The sequence below is a fragment of the Oncorhynchus mykiss genome, chromosome 3, assembly GCF_013265735.2.
Source record: "Oncorhynchus mykiss isolate Arlee chromosome 3, USDA_OmykA_1.1, whole genome shotgun sequence".
In the NCBI taxonomy this organism is placed as follows: Eukaryota; Metazoa; Chordata; class Actinopteri; order Salmoniformes; family Salmonidae; genus Oncorhynchus; species Oncorhynchus mykiss.
Genome location: NC_048567.1, coordinates 2,257,422 through 2,284,914, shown reverse-complemented (window position 1 = coordinate 2,284,914; position 27,493 = coordinate 2,257,422). Strand labels below are relative to the sequence as shown.

General features: G+C 41.1%; 1 protein-coding gene across 4 annotated transcripts; it reads right to left on the bottom strand.

Annotated features, from left to right (window-relative positions):
- Nucleotides 1-600: 600 nt before the first annotated feature.
- Nucleotides 601-26,364, bottom strand: abcb5 (ATP-binding cassette, sub-family B (MDR/TAP), member 5). 4 transcript variants are annotated; one of them, XM_036965630.1, is made up of 29 exons: nt 26,254-26,364; nt 25,470-25,547; nt 24,504-24,621; nt 24,360-24,405; nt 24,030-24,180; nt 14,171-14,264; nt 13,577-13,768; nt 13,255-13,426; nt 11,219-11,343; nt 10,918-11,095; nt 10,641-10,754; nt 10,373-10,483; nt 10,028-10,153; nt 8,607-8,810; nt 8,151-8,321; nt 7,737-7,898; nt 7,244-7,474; nt 6,687-6,845; nt 6,331-6,435; nt 6,120-6,197; nt 5,804-5,887; nt 5,393-5,596; nt 5,013-5,113; nt 4,770-4,910; nt 4,164-4,320; nt 3,034-3,231; nt 2,155-2,361; nt 1,747-1,893; nt 601-1,554 (listed from the first exon to the last, which is right to left on the bottom strand). In XM_036965630.1, the coding sequence occupies exons 2-29, from the start codon at nt 25,519-25,521 to the stop codon at nt 1,357-1,359; spliced, it is 4,026 nt and encodes a 1,341-aa protein (XP_036821525.1). In that variant the 5' UTR covers nt 25,522-25,547; nt 26,254-26,364; the 3' UTR covers nt 601-1,356. The 4 variants fall into 4 exon arrangements, with proteins under 4 accessions (XP_036821525.1, XP_036821542.1, XP_036821532.1 ...); XM_036965647.1 differs by having other exon boundaries at nt 6,687-6,842; XM_036965637.1 differs by having other exon boundaries at nt 24,360-24,402.
- Nucleotides 26,365-27,493: the final 1,129 nt, after the last annotated feature.

Sequence of the window (27,493 nt, the reverse complement as noted above, 5' to 3'; positions counted from 1 at the left end):
CTATCACGATTTTATCATTTTACGATTTTGATGACAACAAAAATATTTTAACGTGTTTTTTAAATCATTTTCTTATGGCCAGCTTTAGACTTTTATTTCTGATTGAATTCGGGAGGTTGAAATACAATTAATGTTGCCGACGTGCAAGATAAGAAATGTTACCTTTACACCATTTTTTGGGGAATGTAAACCAAATAAGATAATTTCCATAACACTAGACTAAAACGACGTGGTCATATATTTCTACAATTATGCCACCTAGTGCTATTTAAACCTTCTTTTACAGTTGGAAAACAAGTGGCATTTTTACCGAAGTTAGCCGTGGTTTGAGATAGGCTACATTTAGCGGCATTTGAAATAGGCCTCAATCGAATGGAAGTCTTTTCAAAGTTCTACTACCCCACTAACGTGTTTCATTGGCAACGGGCGCCATCTTGTGTCCATCAGCCCTCTGTAGCCTTCAGTAGCCTATTTAGTCTCATTTAAAATGAACGAGTTCCAAGTTTATTTGAAAATGTATTGACATATTCCCCACAATCTAATTTAGATTGTAGATTAATCATTATGTCACTTTAGAATCAGGTTAAAAATGACATGTTATGGGATGTAATGTTTTATTTGAATGCATATTTACAAACAAGTAACAGCCTTACATAGTGTACTCATTTAAATATATAGATATTCTTCAAATGCATACTTTGCCTTTTAGAGCATAGTGTCCCTGTTTAAAATAATACAAATATCACAGTATACAATAACATACAACAGTCTTCTGAACATCAACCTCTCATATTTACAGGTATACAACCTTTCCCAATCACTGCTTTTATCCAGTCATTTAACTGTGATAATGTGTCTTTCTGTTTTTCTTATAGAAATACATACTGTACCTGTTGTCTTCAGACAATGAAAGGTGCCATGGTCAAGAACAGTTCATTCATTCGAGGCAGCTTATCAAAACTTATTTGTGCTGATGTCCGTGCTCCAGCATTACTGCTAAAGTGAGTAATACAGTGAGTAACCAATAGCACAGTAACCCAATAGGCTACATTTCAGTGCACCACCTACATGTGATCAAACCAATTGACACTGAGACAGTTTGCATCATGCAATTGAACATCATTTTAGCAGTCCGTTCAAAGTGAGTTATGGCTGCCATATCATTGTCCATATAGATTCCTTATTCTTTATACATTTTTATAAATAACCTTCATTTAACCAGGAAGTCCCATTATGGACAGGAGACCTCTTTCTCAAGGGGGACCTGGCTAAGAAGTGCAGCTCAATAAAAAGAGCTCACAAAACAACATTCAACAGAACAGTACATACGCTGCAAAACATCAATCTGAATATGAGTTAGTGGTTGACCTGTGCGTTGACCAGGGCATAGTAAGCCCCCCCTTTAGCCATGAGGTCAGTATGTGTACCCTGCTCTGTCACCTGACCATACTGAATTACCGCTATCTGGTCTGCGTTCTGGATGGTAGACAGGCGGTGGGCGATCACGATGCAGGTGCGGCCCTGCCGGGCGGCGTCTAAAGCCTGTTGGACAATCTGGGGGAGGGAGGGATAGGGAGAGAGAGAAGGAGGGAGGAAACAGAAAGACAGAGAGGTTATTTGGGAAGGAGGGAGATGACAGACTGTGTGAAGATAAGCATTTGTGTGTGACCTGGCCATTAAGTAATTAATGAATTAATGAATAGGTAGAAAATGAGATGGTCGGCACTCAATGTCCATGTGACTTACCTTCTCACTCTCTGTGTCCAGGGCGGAAGTGGCTTCATCCAGCAGCAGTACTTTAGGCTGCCTGACCAGTGCTCTGGCGATGGCTATCCTCTGTTTCTGACCTCCAGACATCTGGGTCCCCTTGTCCCCAACCCTGGTATTGTATTTCTGACAAAAACAACACAAATTATAGTGTTTGTCTATATTGAACACTTTTAAAATATACATTAAAATATAAAGTCATAACAGCCCGTCTTGGGCTAGTCAATAGCTATTCTATATTAATATCTGTAGAGACATTAGTTTAAGTTCTACTGTGACCTCACCAGTGACATTTTTTGGATCCCCTTTGAGAAGACTTCAAATATCATCCTACAGCTACAGCCTATCCTGTCTCCTCCAATCTCCCTCACTATACTGTTACTATACCTCTGGCAGGCCCATGATGAAGTCATGGATGTTGGCGTTCTTGGCTGCCTCCTCTATCTCATCCTGAGAGACCTCTCTGCTGTTGTCCCCATACTGGATGTTCTCTGAGATGCTGCAGTCGAACAGGATGGGCTCCTGGGACACCAGGCCCAGCTGAGACCTCAGCCACGACAGGTTCAGGGTCTTAGTATCCAACCCATCCACTAACTGAGACACCACAATAATACCACAGATTTAGGTCAACCCCTTCATTAACTGAGACACCACAATAATACCACAGATTTAGGTCAACCCCTTCATTAACTGAGACACCACAATAATACCACAGATTTAGGTCAACCCCTTCATTAACTGAGACACCACAATAATACCACAGATTTAGGCCAACCCCTTCATTAACTGAGACACCACAATAATACCACAGATTTAGGTCAACCCCTTCATTAACTGAGACACCACAATAATACCACAGATTTAGGCCAACCCCTTCATTAACTGAGACACCACAATAATACCACAGATTTAGGCCAACCCCTTCATTAACTGAGACACCACAATAATAGCACAGATTTAGGCCAACCCCTTCATTAACTGAGACACCACAATAATAGCACAGATTTAGGCCAACCCCTTCATTAACTGAGACACCACAATAATACCACAGATTTAGGCCAACCCCTTCATTAACTGAGACACCACAATAATACCACAGATTTAGGCCAACCTTCACAAATATTAACATGCTAAAAAGTGGCCTAACAGTTTTACTATATTTGTTGCATTCCAATTCACAGTATACTGGTTTAGCACTTTGAAATAGTTCTGAAAGCGTGCTTTATATTACATTTATGATTTGATTATTTTTGGTGTTGGTCTCACCACTTGTCCTTCAGCAGGGCTATAGAAGCGCTCCAGTAGTTGTATGGAGGTGCTTTTACCACAGCCACTCTCTCCGACCAGGGCCAGGGTCTGACCAGGCCCCACTGACACGTTCAACCCCTGGAGAACCCTCACGTTCTGACGGGTCGGGTACGCAAAGTGGATCCCTCGGAACTCAATGTCCCCGACAAAGTCCGTCTGGAAAAGACAACATTGTCCCAGACAAAACACAATGTTATATCATTGTCCCAGACAAAACACAATGTTATATCATTGTCCCAGACAAAACACAATGTTATATCATTGTCCCAGACAAAGCACAATGTTATATCATTGTCCCAGACAAAACACAATGTTATATCATTGTCCCAGACAAAGCACAATGTTATATCATTGTCCCAGACAAAGCACAATGTTATATCATTGTCCCAGACAAAACACAATGTTATATCATTGTCCCAGACAAAGCACAATGTTATATCATTGTCCCAGACAAAGCACAATGTTATATCATTGTCCCAGACAAAACACAATGTTATATCATTGTCCCAGACAAAACACAATGTTATATCATTGTCCCAGACAAAGCACAATGTTATATCATTGTCCCAGACAAAACACAATGTTATATCATTGTCCCAGACAAAACACAATGTTATATCATTGTCCCAGAAAAAACACAATGTTATATCATTGTCCCAGACAAAGCACAATGTTATATCATTGTCCCAGACAAAGCACAATGTTATATCATTGTCCCAGACAAAGCACAATGTTATATCATTGTCCCAGACAAAACACAATGTTATATCATTGTCCCAGACAAAACACAATGTTATATCATTGTCCCAGACAAAACACAATGTTATATCATTGTCCCAGACAAAACACAATGTTATATCATTGTCCCAGACAAAGCACAATGTTATATCATTGTCCCAGACAAAGCACAATGTTATATCATTGTCCCAGACAAAGCACAATGTTATATCATTGTCCCAGACAAAACACAATGTTATATCATTGTCCCAGACAAAACACAATGTTATATCATTGTCCCAGACAAAGCACAATGTTATATCATTGTTTTTATGTTTATATTGGAGTAAGACACATTATATCTCACTCACTGGCTTCTCTCCCTCCTCACTGTAAATGTCAATCTCTGGTTTCTTCTCCAACAAGCCAAGAATTCTCCCCGCAGCTGCTTTCGCTTTGGCAAAGTCAGGAGCAAAAGATGCTGATTCTCCTATGTTCATGGCAGCAAATATGATCACAGAAAACACACTGCGAAAGAAAAGGACAATGTTGTACTATCACTGCCACTATATCGGCAGACCCTGGTCATGACCCAACTCAACGAGGCTGTCTCAGGGAGATTTGGGATATGCAAAAAACACACATGTGCATTAATACACATGTGTGAAATAGGACAAATATAAGCACCCACCAAATTAATGTTATAATTATATTATTACTATAATTTTTATGTTACCGTGTAGTGACAATGTGGCAGCCAAGGGTTCTAGTCAGGGTTGGGGTACATTCCATTTCAATTGCAGTCAATTCAAAACCCAATTCCAACAGCACATTTTCCTCAATGAAAAGCATTGAAGACAACTGGAATTGGAATTTCAGTGTACTTCCTGAATTGACTGGAATGTAAATGGAATGTACCCCAACCCTGGTGTGAATGTATTCATTTGAGATATAACAGTACCAGAATGTATACTCACAGGAAAACATTTTCATATTCTGTGTGACAGTGAGCAATAAGCCAGGACCCGAAGCGGAAGATTGCAGCATTGACCATGTAAGGGATTGCTTGGGCAACGGCAAATGTTAGTCCGTAGATGGGAGCCTTCACCAAACCGTTCCTGATGTATTCAGTTGAAATCTAATCAGTACTTGACTGTAGGTTATAAGGTCAAACAATCCAAAAGCTGAGTCTATAACAAAGTGAATAACTGTACTCTTACTGGTATGGTCTTTCTAGACTGTCCATGAACTTGTGAAAGAAGACGTCCTCCCGTGTCAATCCAACAACTGTCTTGAAGTTTTCAACGGTCTCTGTAGATATCTACAAAAGATGAATAAAGATTTATTAACGTTTTATTTGAACACATGGTGTCACACACTGATATAGCCCACTGTCTCAAAGTGCATTGCAATTAGGGTTGCATAATAGCAGTAACCTTCCTGAAATTCCCTGGTTATCCAGATATCCTGTTTTAAGGTTTCCCCGATTTTCTGCTTATTCCCTCCTGATTCCGGAAAACCTATAACTGGGATTACTGGAAAATCTGGGAATTTTGGAAACATTTTGCAACCCCAATTGCAATAGAAAGTTGATGTTAACCTTCCCAGACTGCTCCAGGGCACCCTGGTCTTTGGAGGCGTGGCCTGCCATTGCCCTCATCTGAATGAAGTTGGCTCCAATGAGGAAGGGCACACAGGCGAGGATGAGGAGGGTGAGCTGCCAGCTGTGGATGAAGGCCACCACAATGGCGATGGTGAGAGCACAGACTGTGTTGGTGGCCAGACCCAACCTAGACCCAGTCGCCTGGTGGTGAGGAGAGAGGAAACAAGTAGGTTCCATCCATTATCAGACATTGCAACTCTAAAGAACGCAACTGTAAATACATGGAAGCATATGTACAGGTAGACATTTTTAAAGATTTGTACAGTAGAATGATTCTGAATTGACATCGACTTGATGTGATAGATTTTGATCGGTATCTCAATGTGTAAATCAGAGCATTGTGCTTACCCCTTTAACCAGAGATGCATCTGTGGCCAATCTGGTGGTTAGAACTCCCACTGCATTGTTGTTGTCATCAAACCATCCAATCTCCTGTAAGGAATGCATTTTAGCAAGGTTCTGAGGCAGAACACTGCAAAGTGGCAGTTCAGAATCGTAATTTTAGCAAGGTTCTGAGGCAGAACACCACAAAGTGGCATTTCAGCATCATCCTTTTGCTGGTATTATCAATACAGTAAAGTAAATTAGCAATGACAAGTCAGTCTTTTTAAATTGATGTACAATTGCTGAAGTATACATGTTCCCGCATGACAGTTTGTCCTACCTGTCTCATCATGGCATGGAATACCTGCCTCCTCAGCCTCATGGTAAGAAGCTCTCCTGATTTTCCAAACATGTAACCCTGAAACATAGAACATACAGCAGAAATGTACCCAACCAGACATACCCACAACATATTACATGTTTGAGATAGTGCACTGTATAGGGCATAGGTTGCCATGTTGGACACAGTTTAGATCTATAAATTAGAAAACCTTTAGGAAGTAGGTGACAAAAGCCACTCCTCCGATGAGAAGGAAGAGCAGGGAAAACATCATGGTTTTCTGTCGTTTGACTTCCGGGTCAACCTCGGAAAACACCTAGAGAAGGTCACGGGGTGGAGAGAAACCCCACCAAAAAATAGATAACAACAGAAAATGAAAAGGCTGCTTTGGAAAATAAGAGCCAAAACCCACCAACCAACGACCATCAAATAAATGATGTGGAAAAATAAGACCACCTTGTTTAAATCAAACTCAATGAAGACACCTAGGACATGTGAATAGTCTCTGCAGTATTTAACAATGCTTCATATTATGAAGACAAGGAGGTGGTCTTGTGAAACACTTACTCCAATGATCTTGGCGAAGATGATGGCGACACAGGGATAAACGGCTCCCCCCACCAAGCTAGACAGGGTTCCTACCAACATGTACGGCCACTCGGGCTTGTTCAAGGCCAGGATTCTGGTGAAGGGGATGTCTGGAGCTTCATCTGGTTTCTTTTCCTTCTGTCATCAAACATTGTCATCAATGACAAAACTAAATGACCAAGGACCAACATGATGTAACAGATCTTATTTCTGAAGACAATGAACTACCACTATATACAGTAGGGTGGCAGGTTCGAATCCCCGAGCCGACTAGGTGAAAAATCTGTCGATATGCCCTTGAGCAAGGCACTTAAACCTAATTGCTTCTGTAAGTCGCTCAAGAGCTTCTGCTAAATTACTAAAATGTAAATGAATGCAACCATACATTATATACCATTCATTATATTCACCATACATTATAAACCATACATTATATGCCATACATTATATAATAGGTATGATGATAGTTTAGCAATAGCACTATAACAAAGCCATGTTCCTATATAGCACATAAAGGATTATCTATGTAATAGTACCTTCTTGTCCTTCTTGGACTTCTTAGATTTCCTCCTGGTCGGTTTCATTTCCACACGGCCACTGCTGATTGAGTTCTTTTCAAAGCCGCCGTTTTCTATTCCTTCCTCGTTTCCCACTTCCAGCTCATCCATGTCAGATGAGTCATATAGGACATAATCCAGATCCTCATATTTAGGAGGGTTATCCTCTTCCACAGGGTCCTCTTCATCTTCCTCTGGCTTCCCTTGACTCTGAACAACAGACAAGGTGTGATAGTGGATTTGAACATGTTACACACAGAGCCTGTTTATTACTGATCATATAGAAACAGGCTTGATAAGGTATATTGCTCTGATACTGATGATATACGTCTCTAAATATGACTCTGATCAACATGATTTAGACGTTGGCTGATTCTACTGTTGAGGCAGAGTTGGGGCCCTGGTGGTCAAAAGCAGTGCACTATAAAGGGAATAGGGTGCCATTTGGGATGTAGTGAGCGTGATACAGTACCTGCTGCATGACCAGAGAGTAGTAAACCCCCTTCTTGGCCATGAGTTCCCTGTGTGTTCCCTGCTCCACCACCTCTCCGTTGCTGAAGCCAGCGATCACGTCAGCTGTTCTGATGGTGGACAGGCGGTGGGCGATCACTATTGTGGTGCGGCCCGCTCTGGCCTATGGGAATGGGAGGAGACAATATTGCCATCATTTGTTCCATATCATTTTTTTTATTACGTCTTCATTTTCGCTGAGATGGATTCCAACAGGATCTCATGGATTCACTCTGATTCTTGACGTTTGTCAACTGCTGCAAACGTGAACTTGCAAGGCTGCAGTCAAACAAATCGAATCAGGCTATTAGGTTGCGCAAAAGCAGGTTTGAGAACAACCTTAACCACGGGTCTGGTCCTCAGGGAGGGTACTGACCTTATCCAGAGCGGCCTGAACGACCGACTCACTCTGGGTGTCCAGGGCGGAGGTGGCCTCGTCCAGCAGGAGGATCTTCGGGTTTTTGACCAGGGCCCGGGCGATAGCTATCCTCTGCTTCTGTCCTCCACTGAGCTGGGCTCCCCGCTCCCCCACCATGGTGTTCAGCTTCTGTTAACGCCACATGAAATGGGATGGAGATGAAATAATCATGTTTCAATTTGTCCATTGGGATAACATCATCACTATTTGGCCATTTCCTTACACTGTATACAATTTCAGTTTCAAAACAAAAACTAAAAAACATCTAAATTCAACACAGTCGCCATAGAAACAACAGAATATATGCTGTCCTACTCACTTCAAATCATTTGTACACCATAGATCATTTAATGTATAACACATGTGAAACACTGAAGCCATTGTATGTACTCATTTGTCAGTATCCCCACGTACATCGGGGAGTTTGGAGATGAAGTCGTACGCGTTGGCCTCTCTCACAGCCCGTTCGATGTCCTCATCTGTGGCGTCCTCTCTGCCATAGCGGATGTTTTCTGCAATGGTTGTTCCGAATAGCACAGGTTCCTGACTGACGATACCCATATTCTCCCTCAGCCACTTCACATTCAGGGTCCGGATGTCCCGACCATCCAGGGTAATCTGACAACAAACCAGGGTCATATTCATTAGGCATGCAAATGTCTCTGCTTTGCTGACAAGTATTTTCTATGCTCATACAGGAGTAATAAAGGTGGGAATGTTGTTTATTATTATTGTTGTTATTTATTTCTTATTTTGATTTATCAGGAGGTGCTGCAGCAGCCTCAGCACCCCTACCACCCTCAGCTATGCAAACAAAACATACAGCGTTTCTGACAAATGATATATCAACATTCCACAAGAGGGCACTACAATACTATTTGACTTTTTACTGAACTGAATTCAACACTAAACCTGATAAACCAGAACTTGGGAATGAGTGTACATGAGTGAATGTTTTTGTGTACATTACACGTGTGTTTGCATGTGAGTCTCTGTATGCACTATGGGTCAGGTGTTTGAACTTTAATGCGCTCGTGTACTGCATACCTCTCCTGAGGTTGGATCATAAAGCATGTGAGTCCTTCACTGGAGGCTGGTGGGTGGAGCTATTGGAGGACGGGCTCATCAAATGCACTTCAAACACACTTTGAATAAGCCTCGATCAGATTTGTTCATACCTCTCCTGAGTCTGGATCATAAAGCATGTGAGTCCTTCACTGGAGGCTGGTGGGTGGAGCTATTGGAGGACGGGCTCATCAAATGCACTTCAAACACACTTTGAATAAGCCTCGATCAGATTTGTTCATACCTCTCCTGAGTCTGGATCATAAAGCATGTGAGTCCTTCATTGGAGGCTGGTGGGTGGAGCTATTGGAGGATGGGCTCATCAAATGCACTTTAAACACACTTTGAATAAGCCTCGATCAGATTTGTTCATACCTCTCCTGAGTCTGGATCATAAAAGCATGTGAGTCCTTCACTGGAGGCTGGTGGGTGGAGCTATTGGAGGACGGGCTCATCAAATGCACTTTAAACACACTTTGAATAAGCCTCGATCAGATTTGTTCATACCTCTCCTGAGTCTGGATCATAAAAGCATGTGAGTCCTTCACTGGAGGCTGGTGGGTGGAGCTATTGGAGGACGGGCTCATCAAATGCACTTTAAACACACTTTGAATAAGCCTCGATCAGATTTGTTCATACCTCTCCTGAGTCTGGATCATAAAAGCATGTGAGTCCTTCACTGGAGGCTGGTGGGTGGAGCTATTGGAGGACGGCTCATCAAATGCACTTTAAACACACTTTGAATAAGCCTCGATCAGATTTGTTCATACCTCTCCTGAGTCTGGATCATAAAAGCGCTGCAGCAGCTGAATGGTGGTGCTCTTCCCACATCCACTGGCTCCAACCAGAGCTATGGTCTTCCCACGAGGCACTGTCAGATTCACTCCTTGAAGAATCTACAGCGACAGGGAACACATCCCACAACGTATTTAACGTGTATTTTTAACCTGTAACCTAACCTGTCATTTTACAATTGTACGGCTTGTCATTTTGTTTTTGCTAATCCAACTGGAAACTGAACATTTAACTTAGCTTCTTCCTTATTGTGCATTTTTTCAAATCATTTGGAGACAGGTTAGTGTCTGGATCTGGTTCGATTCAAATCCACTACTTACTTTGACGTCTTTCCTGGAGGGGTAGCTGAAGTGGATGTTCTTGAATTCAATGTCTCCTTTCACACAGTCTGGTTTGTGACCTTCCTTTGAACTGCTGTCTATGGGCCGCGGCTATGACAAACAAATCAACTCATCAACCGCGGCAGTAGGACAAATGTCTAAATTCGACTTGAGTTCTTGAGATCATGTTGTTCTGAGTGAGTTAGAGTGAGTTCATACGGAGTCAGTGCTATGGTGATTTAGGGGTTAAACTGAATACTTCCGGTACCTGGTCAATGGTATTGTAGACTTCATAGGCAGCACCCCGGGCTTTGGCGATGGCTTCCAAGTTAGGCGCACCCTGGCCCAAAGAGAACGCCCCAATCATCACAGAGAAGAAGACCTAAAAATAGCAGCAACAAAGAATGTAATGAAGAAAGGAATTATATTAATATCAGACAGAGTAACAGGTGTGAAGACATTGCAGAGGCCTCTTCACAATAAAATGTAAATGCATCTATTGGAAAATAGTAAATTCCTACTTAAAATCTTCCATAAAAGCTTACTGTAATGGTTTTTCCAATGGTGTAGTTTTCAGGCTCGTCTACAGAGAGCTTGGTCCCGTACCAGAAAGCCAAGGCGTACGTCCCAAATATGACAAACTGGGTGAAGCCCATGGACACGTTAGTGGTGATGGCTTTCTTTATTCCAAAGTTTTTAGCATCCTCCAAGTTTCTTTCATACCTAAAATATATAGAAGACATGCCTAAATAGGGGAATGTGTCTTGGTTTTGGTAAATCATATGAATAATTATGGAAAGATCCACTGTTTTATGCAACTCATTAATTAGTTAGTAACTGACTAACCTTTCCACAGCTTTCTTCTGTCCATTGAAAGCCACAACTGTCCTGATAGCCACCAGTATCTCTTCAGCTACCGCCCCTGCTTTGGCATAGGCAGACAGCTCCTTACTGGTCAGGGTGGCAAGTATCTGAAATCAAATAGAAACTGTTCATGAATACGGTATCTTACAATGCTGATGTAAAAATGTCTGTGATGTGATTGTGGAAAACTGAGAGGATTGTATAAGCATAAACTAGGGGTGGATTTGGGATTGGGCACAAGAGTAGTGATGCGACCACTGTTTAGTGACACATATGAAAACAATATGGCACCTTATTCCCTATATACAGTGCCTTGCGAAAGTATTCGGCCCCCTTGAACTTTGCGACCTTTTGCCACATTTCAGGCTTCAAACATAAAGATATAAAACTGTATTTTTTTGTGAAGAATCAACAACAAGTGGGACACAATCATGAAGTGGAACGACATTTATTGGATATTTCAAACTTTTTTAACAAATCAAAAACTGAAAAATTGGGCGTGCAAAATTATTCAGCCCCTTTACTTTCAGTGCAGCAAACTCTCTCCAGAAGTTCAGTGAGGATCTCTGAATGATCCAATGTTGACCTAAATGACTAATGATGATAAATACAATCCACCTGTGTGCAATCAAGTCTCCGTATAAATGCACCTGCACTGTGATAGTCTCAGAGGTCCGTTAAAAGCGCAGAGAGCATCATGAAGAACAAGGAACACACCAGGCAGGTCCGAGATGCTGTTGTGAAGAAGTTTAAAGCCGGATTTGGATACAAAAAGATTTCCCAAGCTTTAAACATCCCAAGGAGCACTGTGCAAGCGATAATATTGAAATGGAAGGAGTATCAGACCACTGCAAATCTACCAAGACCTGACCGTCCCTCTAAACTCTCAGCTCATACAAGGAGAAGACTGATCAGAGATGCAGCCAAGAGGCCCATGATAACTCTGGATGAACTGCAGAGATCTACAGCTGAGGTGGGAGACTCTGTCCATAGGACAACAATCAGTCGTATATTGCACAAATCTGGCCTTTATGGAAGAGTGGCAAGAAGAAAGCCATTTCTTAAAGATATCCATAAAAAGTGTTGTTTAAAGTTTGCCACAAGCCACCTGGGAGACACACCAAACATGTGGAAGAAGGTGCTCTGGTCAGATGAAACCAAAATTGAACTTTTTGGCAACAATGCAAAACGTTATGTTTGGCGTAAAAGCAACACAGCTGAACACACCATCCCCACTGTCAAACATGGTGGTGGCAGCATCATGGTTTGGGCCTGCTTTTCTTCAGCAGGGACAGGGAAGATGGTTAAAATTGATGGGAAGATGGATGGAGCCAAATACAGGACCATTCTGGAAGAAAACCTGATGGAGTCTGCAAAAGACCTGAGACTGGGACAGAGATTTGTCTTCCAACAAGACAATGATCCAAAACATAAAGCAAAATCTACAATGGAATGGTTCAAAAATAAACATATCCAGGTGTTAGAATGGCCAAGTCAAAGTCCAGACCTGAATCCAATCGAGAATCTGTGGAAAGAACTGAAAACTGCTGTTCACAAATGCTCTCCATCCAACCTCACTGAGCTCGAGCTGTTTTGCAAGGAGGAATGGGAAAAAATTTCAGTCTCTCGATGTGCAAAACTGATAGAGACATACCCCAAGCGACTTACAGCTGTAATCGCAGCAAAACGTGGCGCTACAAAGTATTAACTTAAGGGGGCTGAATAATTTTGCACGCCCAATTTTTCAGTTTTTGATTTGTTAAAAAAGTTTGAAATATCCTATAAATGTCGTTCCACTTCATGATTGTGTGCCACTTGTTGTTGATTCTTCACAAAAAAATACAGTTTTATATCTTTATGTTTGAAGCCTGAAATGTGGCAAAAGGTCGCAAAGTTCAAGGGGGCCGAATACTTTCGCAAGGCACTGTAGTCTACTACTTTCAAGTAGTGCACTATATAGAAAATAGGGTACCATTTGGGATGAAGCTTTTGTCTTTGCAGATCATTGGTAGTCTTACTTTGGACCAGACGGCAGCTGATCCTGCCAGGAGAGGACTGACGGCCAGGATGACGAGGGTTAGCTTCCAGCCGAAGATGAAACCAATGATGAACCCTGACAAGAAGGTGCAGAAGAACTGCACGAACACACAGATCTTGTCTCCAAGGCCTTCGTTGATTGTGTTGATGTCACTGTAGAAAGTAAAAGTATTAAATTATTTATATTATAATAATTTACATTATTGAAACAATCTGTAGTTGCTCAATCTGATCATATATGCTAAAATATGACATTGTCTTTGATTTTTTATCCCAATCATTCATCCAATGTATCAAACTCACTCTGTTAACCTGACGTTGAGAACTCCTATCTGGTGTGTATCAAACCAGGACATCTGTTGGTGGAGGATGGCATGGAAGTATTTCTCCCGGATCCGTTTGGTCTGTTTGGTGGCTGTCAACAAGAACAACATCACCTGAAAGGTCCCCAGCAGGAACACAGCACAACCGATCCCAACGAAGTAATAGGCATGTCTGGAAATTCAAATGTATGTATCACACAGTATGTTTTTAAGCAATAAGCAATGGGGGGGGGGGGGGGGTGTATATGGCCTGTTCTTATGCACGATGCAATGCAGAGTGCCTGGATACAGCCCTTAGCCGTGGTATATTGGCCATATACCACAAACCCCAGTGCCTTATTGCTATTATAAAATGGTTACTAATGTAATTAGATACGTAAAAATATATTTTTTTGTCATACCCGTGGTATACGGTCTAATATACCACGGCTGTCGGGCCAATCAGCATTCAGGGCTCAAACCACCCAGTTTATAATCAGAAATAAAAGCCACATTGTATTTACATGAGGATATATTTATGATATAATATATTGATAATGTGTTTCTGTTATCTACTGTACTCATTATCACTTGCCGAGTCATTAGAGCCTCTATATCAACTCCAGGAATTTGAATACATCCGTCAGTTGAGTTCAATAAAGCGCTGATCTCCTCCACAGTGAAATTGGCTATGGAGAAATGACAATACCAGTAGTCAATGTTCACAATCTGGCGTGCCTAACATATGATATGTGTAGTATAAAACATAATCCACAAATCACCATTGTACAGTGCCTTGCGAAAGTATTCGGCCCCCTTGAACTTTGCGACTTTTTGCCACATTTCAGGCTTCAAACATAAAGATATAAAACTGTATTTTTTTGTGAAGAATCAACAGCAAGTGGGACACAATCATGAAGTGGAACGACATTTATTGGATATTTCAAACTTTTTTAACAAATCAAAAACTGAAAAATTGGGCGTGCAAAATTATTCAGCCCCTTTAAGTTAATACTTTGTAGCGCCACCTTTTGCTGCGATTACAGCTGTAAGTCGCTTGGGGTATGTCTCTATCAGTTTTGCACATCGAGAGACTGACATTTTTTCCCATTCCTCCTTGCAAAACAGCTCGAGCTCAGTGAGGTTGGATGGAGAGCATTTGTGAACAGCAGTTTTCAGTTCTTTCCACAGATTCTCGATTGAATTCAGGTCTGGACTTTGACTTGGCCATTCTAACACCTGGATATGTTTATTTTTGAACCATTCCATTGTAGATTTTGCTTTATGTTTTGGATCATTGTCTTGTTGGAAGACAAATCTCCGTCCCAGTCTCAGGTCTTTTGCAGACTCCATCAGGTTTTCTTCCAGAATGGTCCTGTATTTGGCTCCATCCATCTTCCCATCAATTTTAACCATCTTCCCTGTCCCTGCTGAAGAAAAGCAGGCCCAAACCATGATGCTGCCACCACCACCATGTTTGACAGTGGGGATGGTGTGTTCAGCTGTGTTGCTTTTACGCCAAACATAACGTTTTGCATTGTTGCCAAAAAGTTCCAATTTTGTTTCATCTGACCAGAGCACCTTCTTCCACATGTTTGGTGTGTCTCCAGGTGGCTTGTGGAAACTTTAAAAGACACTTTTTATGGATATCTTTAAGAAATGGCTTTCTTCTTGCCACTCTTCCATAAAGGCCAGATTTGTGCAATATACGACTGATTGTTGTCCTATGGACAGAGTCTCCCACCTCAGCTGTAGATCTATGCAGTTCATCCAGAGTGATCATGGGCCTCTTGGCTGCATCTCTGATCAGTCTTCTCCTTGAATGAGCTGAAAGTTTAGAGGGACGGCCAGGTCTTGGTAGATTTGCAGTGGTCTGATACTCCTTCCATTTCAATATTATCGCTTGCACAGTGCTCCTTGGGATGTTTAAAGTTTGGGAAATCTTTTTGTATCCAAATCCGGCTTTAAACTTCTTCACAACAGTATCTCGGACCTGCCTGGTGTGTTCCTTGTTCTTCATGATGCTCTCTGCGCTTTTAACGGACCTCTGAGACTATCACAGTGCAGGTGCATTTATACGGAGACTTGATTACACACAGGTGGATTGTATTTATCATCATTAGTCATTTAGGTCAACATTGGATCATTCAGAGATCCTCACTGAACTTCTGGAGAGAGTTTGCTGCACTGAAAGTAAAGGGGCTGAATAATTTTGCACGCCCAATTTTTCAGTTTTTGATTTGTTAAAAAAGTTTGAAATATCCAATAAATGTCGTTCCACTTCATGATTGTGTCCCACTTGTTGTTGATTCTTCACAAAAAAAAATACAGTTTTATATCTTTATGTTTGAAGCCTGAAATGTGGCAAAAGGTCGCAAAGTTCAAGGGGGCCAAATACTTTCGCAAGGCACTGTACATGGTGAAGATATGCCTAAACAATGCAACCCATAATAGACATAATCACATATGTAGCTCACTGTAATACATGGCCACAAAGGATCCCTGCACTTTATAGCCAATACACAGATGTAAAATCTTAATTTGAGCCAGTTTGCTACAGCAGGAAAATAATCCTGCAGCAACAGGACAGGTGGATTATAATGAATGGGCATTGAATGGTGCTGGATTGGATAGCGGCCGTTTGACTAGTTCCTGACCAATTCTGCTGTTTAGTGTGGTTTTTTGTGTGTGTTTTTGTTGTTGCATATCCCCCTGTGTTTGATGGTCTTTTTTGTTAGGCTACATATACATTTTACACACGTTTTACATACATGGCACTTCTTTTAATGATAAAAAAACTATTTACATACCGTCAGGAGTCAATTATTTGAGTACACAATATGACATTTCATAGGAAGGAAGTAGAGTTTATAATACAATATGACATTTCATAGGAAGGAAGTAGAGTTTATAATACAATATGACATTTCATAGGAAGGAAGTAGAGTTTATAATACAATATGACATTTCATAGGAAGGAAGTAGAGTTTATAATACAATATGTTGTATATTATTCTCAGAAAATAAAATGTCGTCCCACCACTCACATTGTAGGTCTGTTGCTTGGTCAAGAGTTGTTGATACCTGATACAGTTTTACATAATACATCCCATGCATCAACTGTATTTGTCCGAGCATTGTTTATCACAGCCACGGATCGCTCTATACAAACATGATCTTGAAAATATGATAACCATGTTTGTGGTGAGAGGATTGCAGGGGTAATCGAAGCACTAAGGATAACTTGTTTTGTTGCTGTTAACTCTGCATAAATGAAATGGTCATTTTCTGAACCAGCTGCAGTCATACATGGTACTTTTATACACAGTAATTACACAACAAATATATCTGTTTCTGGATTATACACATTACATTTTGGATAGATACTGGATATGTACTCAGACATCTATATAGTGTTTTCAGTAAGAACTATCACTGATCATAAGCGTTTTAATCTCACCCCTCTGCTACTCTCAGTCCAGCCCACCTAAATGTATGTCCGTAAGACCATCCTCTTTTGATTTCCACGAGCCATATATCTTTCGACTGTGCTGTGATGTCTTATATGAATTTTGAACCTTTCTAATGACATAGTATCCAAAGATTGTAAGTTAAAGATTAATATTTTCACTACAATTATTATAATATTGTTGAATGATTGACTTTCCAAATCTCCCAACAGTGCAAATAGCCGAGGTAAATGTAATAATAGGTAAATGTAATCATTTTTCAGCCATTCCTGAAACTGAGATCAGAAACAAACTCCATTGTGCTGATCTAATCTGATCTGAACTTTTTTTGTACATAATTGTTCCCCCATGGTTTGCCATGACCGAAAAGAGCTTCTGGACATAAGAACAGCAATAACTAATCTCGTATTGGATGAAGATTTCTACTTGGCGGTTCAGGACATACTTTTCACCCCGGACCAGACCCTAATCCTCTGCACTCGGAGGAGAAAGTGCAAGAGAGGCCGATGTGCGGGCACCCTGACAAAACTACAGTCGTGGCCAAAAGTTTTGAGAATGACACAAATATTAATTTTCACAAAGTCTGTTGCCTCAGTTTGTATGATGGCAATTTGCATATACTCCAGAATGTTATGAAGAGTGATCAGATGAATTGTAATTCATTCCGAAGTCCCTCTTTGCCATGCAAATTAACGGAATCCCCAAAAAACATTTCCACTGCATTTCAGCCCTGCCACAAAAGGACCAGCTGACATCATGTCAGGGATTCAGTGATTCGTTAACACAGGTGTGAGTGTTGACGAGGACAAGGCTGGAGATCCCTCTGTCATGCTGATTGAGTTCAAATAACAGACTGGAAGTTTCAAAAGGAGGGTGGTGCTTGGAATCATTGTTCTTCCTCGGTCAACCATGGTTACCTGCAAGGAAACATTGCCATCATCATTGCTTTGCACAAAAAAGCGCCAGGACCGTCTCCTAAAGTTGATTCAGCTGCGGGATAGGGGCACCACCAGTACAGAGCTTACTCAGGAATAGCAGCAGGCAGGTGTGAGTGCATCTGCACGCACAGTGAGGCAAAGACTTTTGGAGGATGGTCTGGTGTCAAGAAGGGCAGCAAAGAAGCCACTTCTCTCCAGGAAAAACATCAGGGACAGACTGATATTCTGCAAAAGGTACAGGGATTGGACTGCTGAGGACTGGGGTAAAGTCACTTTCTCTGAAGAATCCCCTTTCTGATTGTTTGGGGCATCTGGAAAAAAGCTTGTCCGGAGAAGACAAGGTGAGCGCTACCATCAGTCCTGTGTCATGCCAACAGTAAAGCATCCTGAGACCATTCATGTGTGGGGTTGCTTCTCAGCCAAGGGAGTGGGCTCACTCACAAATTTACCTAAGAACACAGCCATGAATAAAGAATGGTACCAACACATCCTCCGAGAGCAACTTCTCCCAACCATCCAGGAACAGTTTGGTAACAAACAATACCTTTTCCAGCATGATGGAGCACCTTGCCATAAGGCAAAACTGATGACTAATTGGCTGGGGGAACAAAACATCAATATTTTGGGTCCATGGCCAGGAAACTCCCCAGACCTTAATCCCATTGAGAACTTGTGGTCAATCCTCAAGAGGCGGGAGGACAAACAAAAACCCACAAATTCTGACAAACTCCAAGCATTGATTATGCAAGAATGGGCTGCCATCAGTCAGGATGTGGCCACGAAGTTAATTGACAGCATGCCAGGGCGGATTGCAGAGGTCTTGAAAAAGAAGGGTCAACACTGCAAATATTGACTCTTTGCATCAACTTCATGTAATTGTCAATAAAAGCCTTTGACACTTATGAAATGCTTGTAATTATACTTCAATATTCCATAGTAACATCTGACAAAAATATCTAAAGACACTGAAGCAGCAAACTTTGTGAAAATTAACCTTTGTGTCATTCTCAAATCTTTTGGCCACGATTGTACATAGATGAATACATAAACTGCCTCTACCCTCTGTTCTATTAGCGAACGTGCAAGAGAACAAACTGGACAAGCTCTTTTCGAGAATATCCTATCAATGGAACCTGAAGAACTGTAATATCCTATGTTTCTTAGAGTCGTGGCTGAACAAGGACACGGATAATATACATCTAGCTCAGGTAAGATCAAGGGGGGAGGTGAGTGTCTCTGTTAACAACAGCTGGTGAGTGATATTAAGGAAGTCTCGAGGTTCCGCTCACCTGAGTAAGAATACCTCGTGATAAGCTGTAGACTATACTATTTACCAAGATAGCTGTGGATTTAACACCACAAGCCTAGAAGACGATGTGTGCCCTCAGACATGGAGGGAGGCAAAGGTAATTCCGCTACCCAAGAATAGAAGAGCACCCTTTAATGGTTAAAACACCTGACAAGTCAGACTGTTACAAGTGCTTAGCAAACTTTTGGAGAGAAAAAAATAGTTTGATCAAATACAAAGTTATTTTACAGAGTTAACAACAGACTTTCAGCATGCTTATAGGGATGGGCACTCAACATGCTCAGCACTGACAAATGGCTGATGATTGGATGAAAGAAATTAATAGTAAGAAGATGGTGGGAGGTGTTTTGTTTGACTTCAGAGCAGCTTTTGATGTAGTGATCCTAACCTATTGCCGAGGATTTTCATCCGCTGCCTTATTATGGATTGAGAGTTACCTATCTAATAGAACACAGAGGGTTTTCGTTAATGGAAGCCTCTCTCATGCAAATTCCGTTGAGTGTGATGTACCGCAGGGCAGCCGGCTAGGGCCACTATTGTTTTCTGTTTTTACAAATGACCTTCCACTGAACTTGAATAAAACCTGTTTGTCTATGTATGCAGACAAAATCAACAGCATACACGTCTTCTGCAACAGTAACATAAATAACTGAGACACTTAATATAGAGCTCCAGTCAGTTTTAGAATGGGTAACTAGCAATATTCTGGTGATAAATATCTCAAAACAAAAAGCATTATTTATTTAACAAATCAATCAGTCAACGTTAAACCTTGATTAGATCTATTACTGAATAATGTGGCTATTGAGCAAGTTGATGAGACTAAATGTGAAAATTAGCGATGTAACCCTAGGTAGTAAGCTGTCATGGTCAAAACATATAGACTCAATGGTTGCTAAAATGGGAAGAGATCTGTCCATGATAGGGCATTGCTCTGCCTTCTTGATATCTCAGTCAACCAGACAGGTCCTACAGGCCCTAGTTTTGTCGCTTCTGGACTACTGTGGTCATGTGCAGCAAAGAAGGACATAGGTAAATTGCAGTTGGTCCAGAACAAAGGAGAACATATCGCACTTAGATGTACAGTACATGGAGGGTAAGTGTCAGTAACATGCATATCAGTCTCTCCTGGCTCAAAGTTGAGGAAAGATTGACTGAACCAATATTGGTCTTTGTGCAAGGTATTGATGTGTTGAAGATACCGAACTGTTTGTTCAAGCAGTTGGAACACAGTTCGGACACTCATCGGTACAGCACATGACATGAACCAGAGGTTTCTTCACAGTCCCCAGGTCCAGAACAGAGGCTGGGAAACGTACAGTATTAAATAGAGCTGTGACTACATGGAACTCTATCACTCCAGGTAACTCAAGCTAGCAATACAATCAGTTTAAAAAACAGGTAAAAGAACACCTTGCTGCACTGCCATTTTATATATTTTGTACTGTAATGCTAATTGCACTGTTTAGATCTAGATATTGTGTGTATGTACTGATACGTAGGCTATGTGTGATGTTTCAAATGTATGCATTTCAGTGCTTAACTAATAATGTGCTGTACTATGTATGATGATAGTATGTTTCATGTGGACCCCAGGAAGAGTAGCTGATGCTTCTGCAGCGGCTAATGGAGATCCTAATAAATGTCAAATACCAAAACGATGCTGGCACTAAGACCGCACTCAACAAGCTGTATAGGACCATAAGCAAACAAGAAAATGCTCACCCAGAGGCAGCGCTCCTAGTGGATGGTGATTTTAATGCTGGAAAACTGAAATCCTACCAGCATGTCACCTGTGCAACTAGAGGTGAAAAAAACTCTAAATCACCTTTACTCCACAAAGAGAGATGCATACAAAGCTCTCCCTTGCCCTCCATTTCTGCAAATATGACCATAACGCTATCCTTCTATGCTCGCTTCGAGGAAAGCAACACTGAACCATGTATGAGAGCACCACCTGTTCTGGATGACTGTGTGATCACACTCTCCGTAGCCAGTCTGAGTAAGACCTGAAGGGCTATTTTGCTCTCAAAACAGCCTCAATTCATCGGGACATGGACTCTACAAGGTGTCGACAGCGTTCCACAGGGATGCTGGCCCATGTTGACTCCAATGCTTCCCACAGTTGTGTCAAATTGGCTGGATGTCATTTGGGTGGTGGGCCAATCTTGATACACATGGGATACCAGCAGCGTTTCAGTTCTTGACACAAACCGGTGTGCCTGACACCTACTACCATACCCTGTTCAAAGGCACTTAAATATCTTGTCTTGCCCACTGACTGCTCCCTGAGAGCCAATGACATCGATTAAGGCAGCCCCCCGCACCTCTCTGATTCAGAAGGGTTGGGTTAAATGCAGAAGACAACAGTTGTGCAACTGACTAGAGATCCCCTTTCCCTTTCCTTGGCTGAGATGGGAGAAGCTGCCAGAAGGACAACAGTCTCTACAGCACTTCACCAATCTAGGCTTTATGGGAGAGTGGCCAGATGGAAGCCACTCCTGAGAAAAAAAGAACATGACAGTTGGAGTTTGCAAAAAAAAGGCACATGAAAGACTGAGATCATAAGAGAAAAACATGCACAGCTCATCACCTATTTAACACCATCCCTACCGTGAAGCTTTTAAGTGGCAGGGACTGTGAGACTGGATAGAGGGAACAATAAATAGAGCCAAATCCTTGTTGTGAACATGCTTCAGAGTGTAAATTATCTTAGACTGGGGCGAAGATATTTTTAGGGGTGTACTTTTTACCCCAATTTTGTGATATCCAATTGGTAGTTACAGTGTAACTCGTTGCAACTCCCGTATGGACTCGGGAGAGGCGAAGGTCAAGAACCATGCATCCTTCAAAATACAACCCTGCCAAGCCGCACTGCTTCTTGACCCACTGCTTCCTTAACCCGGAAGTCAGCCGCACCAATGTGTCAGAGGAAACACCGTACAATTAGCGACACGAGTCAGCGTGCATGCGCCCGGCCCGCCACAAGGAGTCACTAGAGCACAATGGGACAAGGACATCCTGGCCGGCCAAACCCTCTCCTAACCCGGACAACGCTGGGCCAATTGTGCGCCACCTCATGGGTCTCCCGGTATCGAACCCGGGTCTGTAGTGATGCATCTATCACGGCAATGCAGTGCCTTAGACTGCTGTGTCACTCGGGGGGCTGGGGCAAAGATTTACATTCCAAAAGGACAATGACTGCTGACAGAACCAGGAAGTGCTGGAGTCAGTCAACATTCTCAGTGGGGAGGGGTGAAGTATATACAGTAAACATTCACAAGGTGGGATACACTAGCAGGGGGGACAGGGTGAAGTATATACACTAAACATTCACGAAGTGGGATACTCTGGCAGTGGGGACAGGGTGAAGTATATACACTAAACATTCACGAAGTGGGATACTCTGGCAGTGGGGACAGGGTGAAGTATATACACTAAACATTCACGAAGTGGGATACTCTGGCAGTGGGGACAGGGTGAAGTATAAACAGTAAACATTAGCTGCGTTGTTGGGAAGGACCCACTCTATTTTTAGCTGGCGTTATGGCAGGGCTAGTGTCAAACTCACTTTCATTTGCAATTTCGACCTCTTCAAACCAGCGCTCTGCTATTGTTAAACTATTGCACAAGGATTGGTCATTTCCCTGTCTTGTTCCAGCTTGCTTGCGCTCAGATGGGAGGGGTGGAAATATTTGAGGTGCGTCCTTAAAAACATGATCAAAGTGCTAATTTCAGGGAGTGCTGTCAGGGATATTTAAGACCAAACAGAAGATGGTTTTACCGATTTATACAGCGGATATCCAGCTGTGACTCACACTGCCCATATGAACATGGAACAAGAGTAATGGGCTTTTGGTGCCTGTATAGGCCTTCATAGTATTTAAAAACATAAAACACTATATTTTCCCCCCCATTTTGTTTTATTTGATAAAAAACCAAGCATAGCCTCCGATTCTGTCAATGAAGGCTGTTTTCTTTTTGTCCTGCCCAATGCAATCAAGTAGGCTAGTCAAGATTGTAAAAGGGTTGGAAACAAATCTTAATCACCAAAGCTTTATTAAAAGATCATGTTTGAGAGGAGTAATTATGGAGCCTGTAACTGTATTTAGACATAGCCTATTTAATACAAGTGCATTTTTTGTTTCAAATGTGATTAGCTCTCTTTTTAGACCTTAGCTTAGCCATAATGCAATTTACAGTAGGCCTAGCCCCTATATCAGTGTGAATGCTATGTATTTATGTCCACATTGAAACCATGCAATTACTTAGAACAATGAAGACTGGAAACAAGTTCAAGTTGACCTATTTAGCAAAGAGAGGATAGGTCTACATTGTGTTATTTAATTTCTGTAAGCTGTTTAAACTATAATGGACTAACTTTGGAATTGGAGTTAATTCCAAGGTGATACATAAAAGACCATAAATACACAACTTGAATAAACCATATATTTAGCCATTGAGCACTTTCTGAATGGCCAGTGAGGGGCCAAGCCTGACACACCCACAACTAGTTTAATCGTCAAAACTATGCCCTTTCTCGCCACCGTCAGCACTGCGCCAATCATTTTTGGTTGTGAAAATAGAAAAATATTTTCTGACAAACCCCCAACCTAAAGCCCTACCGCCAGCATTTAGATTTACCATTGCATTAGGTTTGTTAAAATAGAGCCCTTGTCCTGCGACAGAGTGATCAAATTAAGATTCTACATCTGTACCTTGTCAAACAGAATGTACCTGTAAGGTTGAGCTGCTGTCCACTTTGTACAAAGCTGTCGGTCATCTGTCCAAACACAACACACATAAGGGGCAGGGCTATCCCGTGGAGGGCAGCACATAGCAGGCCGATTATCATCAGGAGCACCTCACAACCAGTAGCGTAACGGAACTGCAACCACAACACACATAAAACCACAGTTAAATGCAGCAGACATTGGAATGACTGGAGAATATGAATCTTGATCACTTGTAACAAATTATCCCATTTTGACATAGACTACATGTACTACCTTGCCAAAAGATTATTGTGTATTTCCTACAATTTCTGAAACCAAAATCAGGACATACCAACTGGAAAAATCCCACTGCTTTGGCTGGTTCTTTTTTCTTCCTTCTTGAAAATGAAACATAGATTCATGAGCAAACCAAAATATATTTAACAGTAATAGCACACTTTAATAGGAGTTAAGTAGGAATGGCAATGTTGCTTACCCGAGGCCCTTCTTTGGCTTGTGCTCCGTGTCAACGGTTGGCTGCCCCTCTGTCATCCGCTCCTGAGGCTTCTTATCCTCATGGAAGGCCAGGTTGGAGTAGCCTTTTGCAAATACCTCTGAATCAATTACCAATGATCAATTAAACATAGACATCATTTAGAAGACACTCTTTGTCCAGCGCGATTTAAAGGGAGGTTAATTGCCATGCTAAAGGACACATGAACACACAGATTTATCACCTAGTCAGCTTGGGGATTCAAACCAACGACCTTTCATTTACTAGTCCATTGCTCCTAACCACTAGGCTACCTGCCATCCAATGATACTGCCTGGTCTCATTGATTAGACATAACATAGTAAATGCACATTCGGGACACTCAATTAGTATGTTAGCTAATCCTTCCCCTAACACTAAATGTAATCATTTTAGCTAACCCTTCCCCTAACCATAATCCTTTTAGCTAACCCTTCCCCTAACCATAACCCCTTTAGTTACCCTTCCTATAACCATAACTCTAACCTTAACCCTTTAACCTAATTTCAAACTTAACCCTAACCTTAACCCTAACCCCTAAACATTACCCCTAGCCTAGCTAACGCTACCAAGCTAGCTAAAGTTAGCCACCTAGCTACCTAACTAGAATTCGTAACATATCATACTTTTAGCAAATTCGGGAACATATTGATATTTTTCTAATTCGGTGATGGACATCCACAAAGTAATACATACCATCCAAAACTTAACATATCATACTAAATTGATTTTAGGATTTACATAGAGAATAATATGAAGTGCTCTGAAACCAGGTTGAAAGACACCTCTCACTTTGGTGTACTGACTGGACAGAATTATTTAATTTCACTTACTGATTATATCAGTCAACCACAACTCCTTCTAATCTACTCTTAATTTAGGATTATATGCTAATAAATAACACCTTAAATGGTGTGAGACAGACAATACCCTCAGGGATGGTTGGTAGAGAGTCTGGCATGTCCCCATCCTCTCTCCCCATGGTGAATGAACTCAGACGCTGCGTTCCTGTAATTCAGAGAAAGCGATTTTAAACTGTAATGTCAATATAGTAAATATGAGAATATTTGCGGACCCTAAATAAACGAGTTAATGTACATTTTGAAAAGTGAATAATGATTTCTGTACTAAACAATCTGAATGCCATGCTAGGGCGAGTTGAGGTTTGCCTTCATGTATGTATGTATGCATGTTGTAGTACATGTTTTTAAGCTGCTTTGAACTAGACAAACTTGATTGACATACAAGTTAACTTGTGTAACGTCTATAAACTGTGATGTCATTTAGCAAATAATTACAGTAATGTATTTTAATGGAGGGTTCTTTCCGGGAACCGGGAGGCCAGGGAGCCAGGGAGGCTGTACAAGGGTAATGCTCATCAACACTTGCTTTTCTTACAGCATCTCAAATTATTTTATATTTTCAATATTCATTAAGGGAGCATTAAATTGCAAATATTGGCAAATGTAGTATTATAGTAATAATATCTTTACATGTCTAATACCGTGTTAAGCTACATATCAAAAAGTGCATATTGGCTTTTATATCTTGTGGAACTAAGTTCAACATTTAAAATGAATGAATCACAATAAGAGGGGTTTTTGTCAACAACAACAACAAAATTAAAGCTATGTAATATTTTTTTTTAAAGCATGTTGTACCAAATATTGTAGTCTACAAACATAATGTGTACAGACAGATGTGGGCTACTTACCTTCAGAGAATCCAGTATGAGGCTTTTAGACAATCCACAAGCTATTCTCTCAACATAATACCACCCTTACTAATTGTCAGATGAATGTAATCATTCTTTTGGGAGTTGGGAGATTATATATCGCTATGCAGGACAGCATCATCATCAGGTGTCAGGTGTCAGGTTACCTCAAGTTCAGGATCCTATTGACATTCCACACAACTGGGGGAGGTGCTTCATGACACATTATACAATTCATCAATAATGACACTTCATGTCACTGATGGCATATTTCATAGACAGGAAATTTGATAATGATTTATTCTGCCTTCGATTTATGTGATAAGTGTATGAACTTATGAATTGAAGTTCTTCTGACAGGTGCACTGTCACACCTCAAAGTCATGTGGTTGGCATCATAGTTCTGCTTCTGTGGGTGTGACAAGCAACTTTCATAACCTTTGAAATGTATCCAAGTGCTAATCTGAAATTGTCCTCAACTAGGATCCTGAAATCTCAAAGGAAAAGAGAGACACATCGTCATTGTAAGTTATTTATTTCATTAATGAATATTCAGCATACACATTTGTACCATTGTTCTAATGGCATGATGCATTCATTCAAATTATATTTGCCATGGCCTGCCAAGTGAATATTAGGGTAATCAACAACCTGTTTGAATATTCCACTTATTTTTTAACCTTTATTTAATTAGGCAAGTCAGTTAACAACAAATTCTTATTTTCAATGATTGCCTAGGAACAGTGGGTTTATCTGCCTTGTTCAGGGGTAGAACAACAGATTTCTAGCTTGTCAGCTCAGGATTTGATCTAGCAACTTTTTGGTTACAAGTTCAACACTCTAACCACTAGGCTAACTGCCACCCCACCATGTTAAAATATTGGAGGATCAATAACATGTCTTAATATTAGGCTAATCATACCAATGTCCGAATATCATGAGGATCAATACAATGTTTGAATATTAGGATGATCATGTTTGGCCCCACTATGGTTCTTCTTCAGGACTATGGTTGCCCAAAACACTGGCCCCTCAAAGCCAATGGTAATGTCGTACTTCATACATTCATTCCATCACATATCAGTAAAAGTGGAATAAATATAATCCTTATAAGTGGAATAAGACCACTCTTACTAGCAGATAGTCTCCCATCAGACAACAATGTTTTTCGTTTTCAGAATAAAACGTATGATTAAATTAGATGCCAACCTAAGAATCTTGTTTCTTGTTATTTTATGTC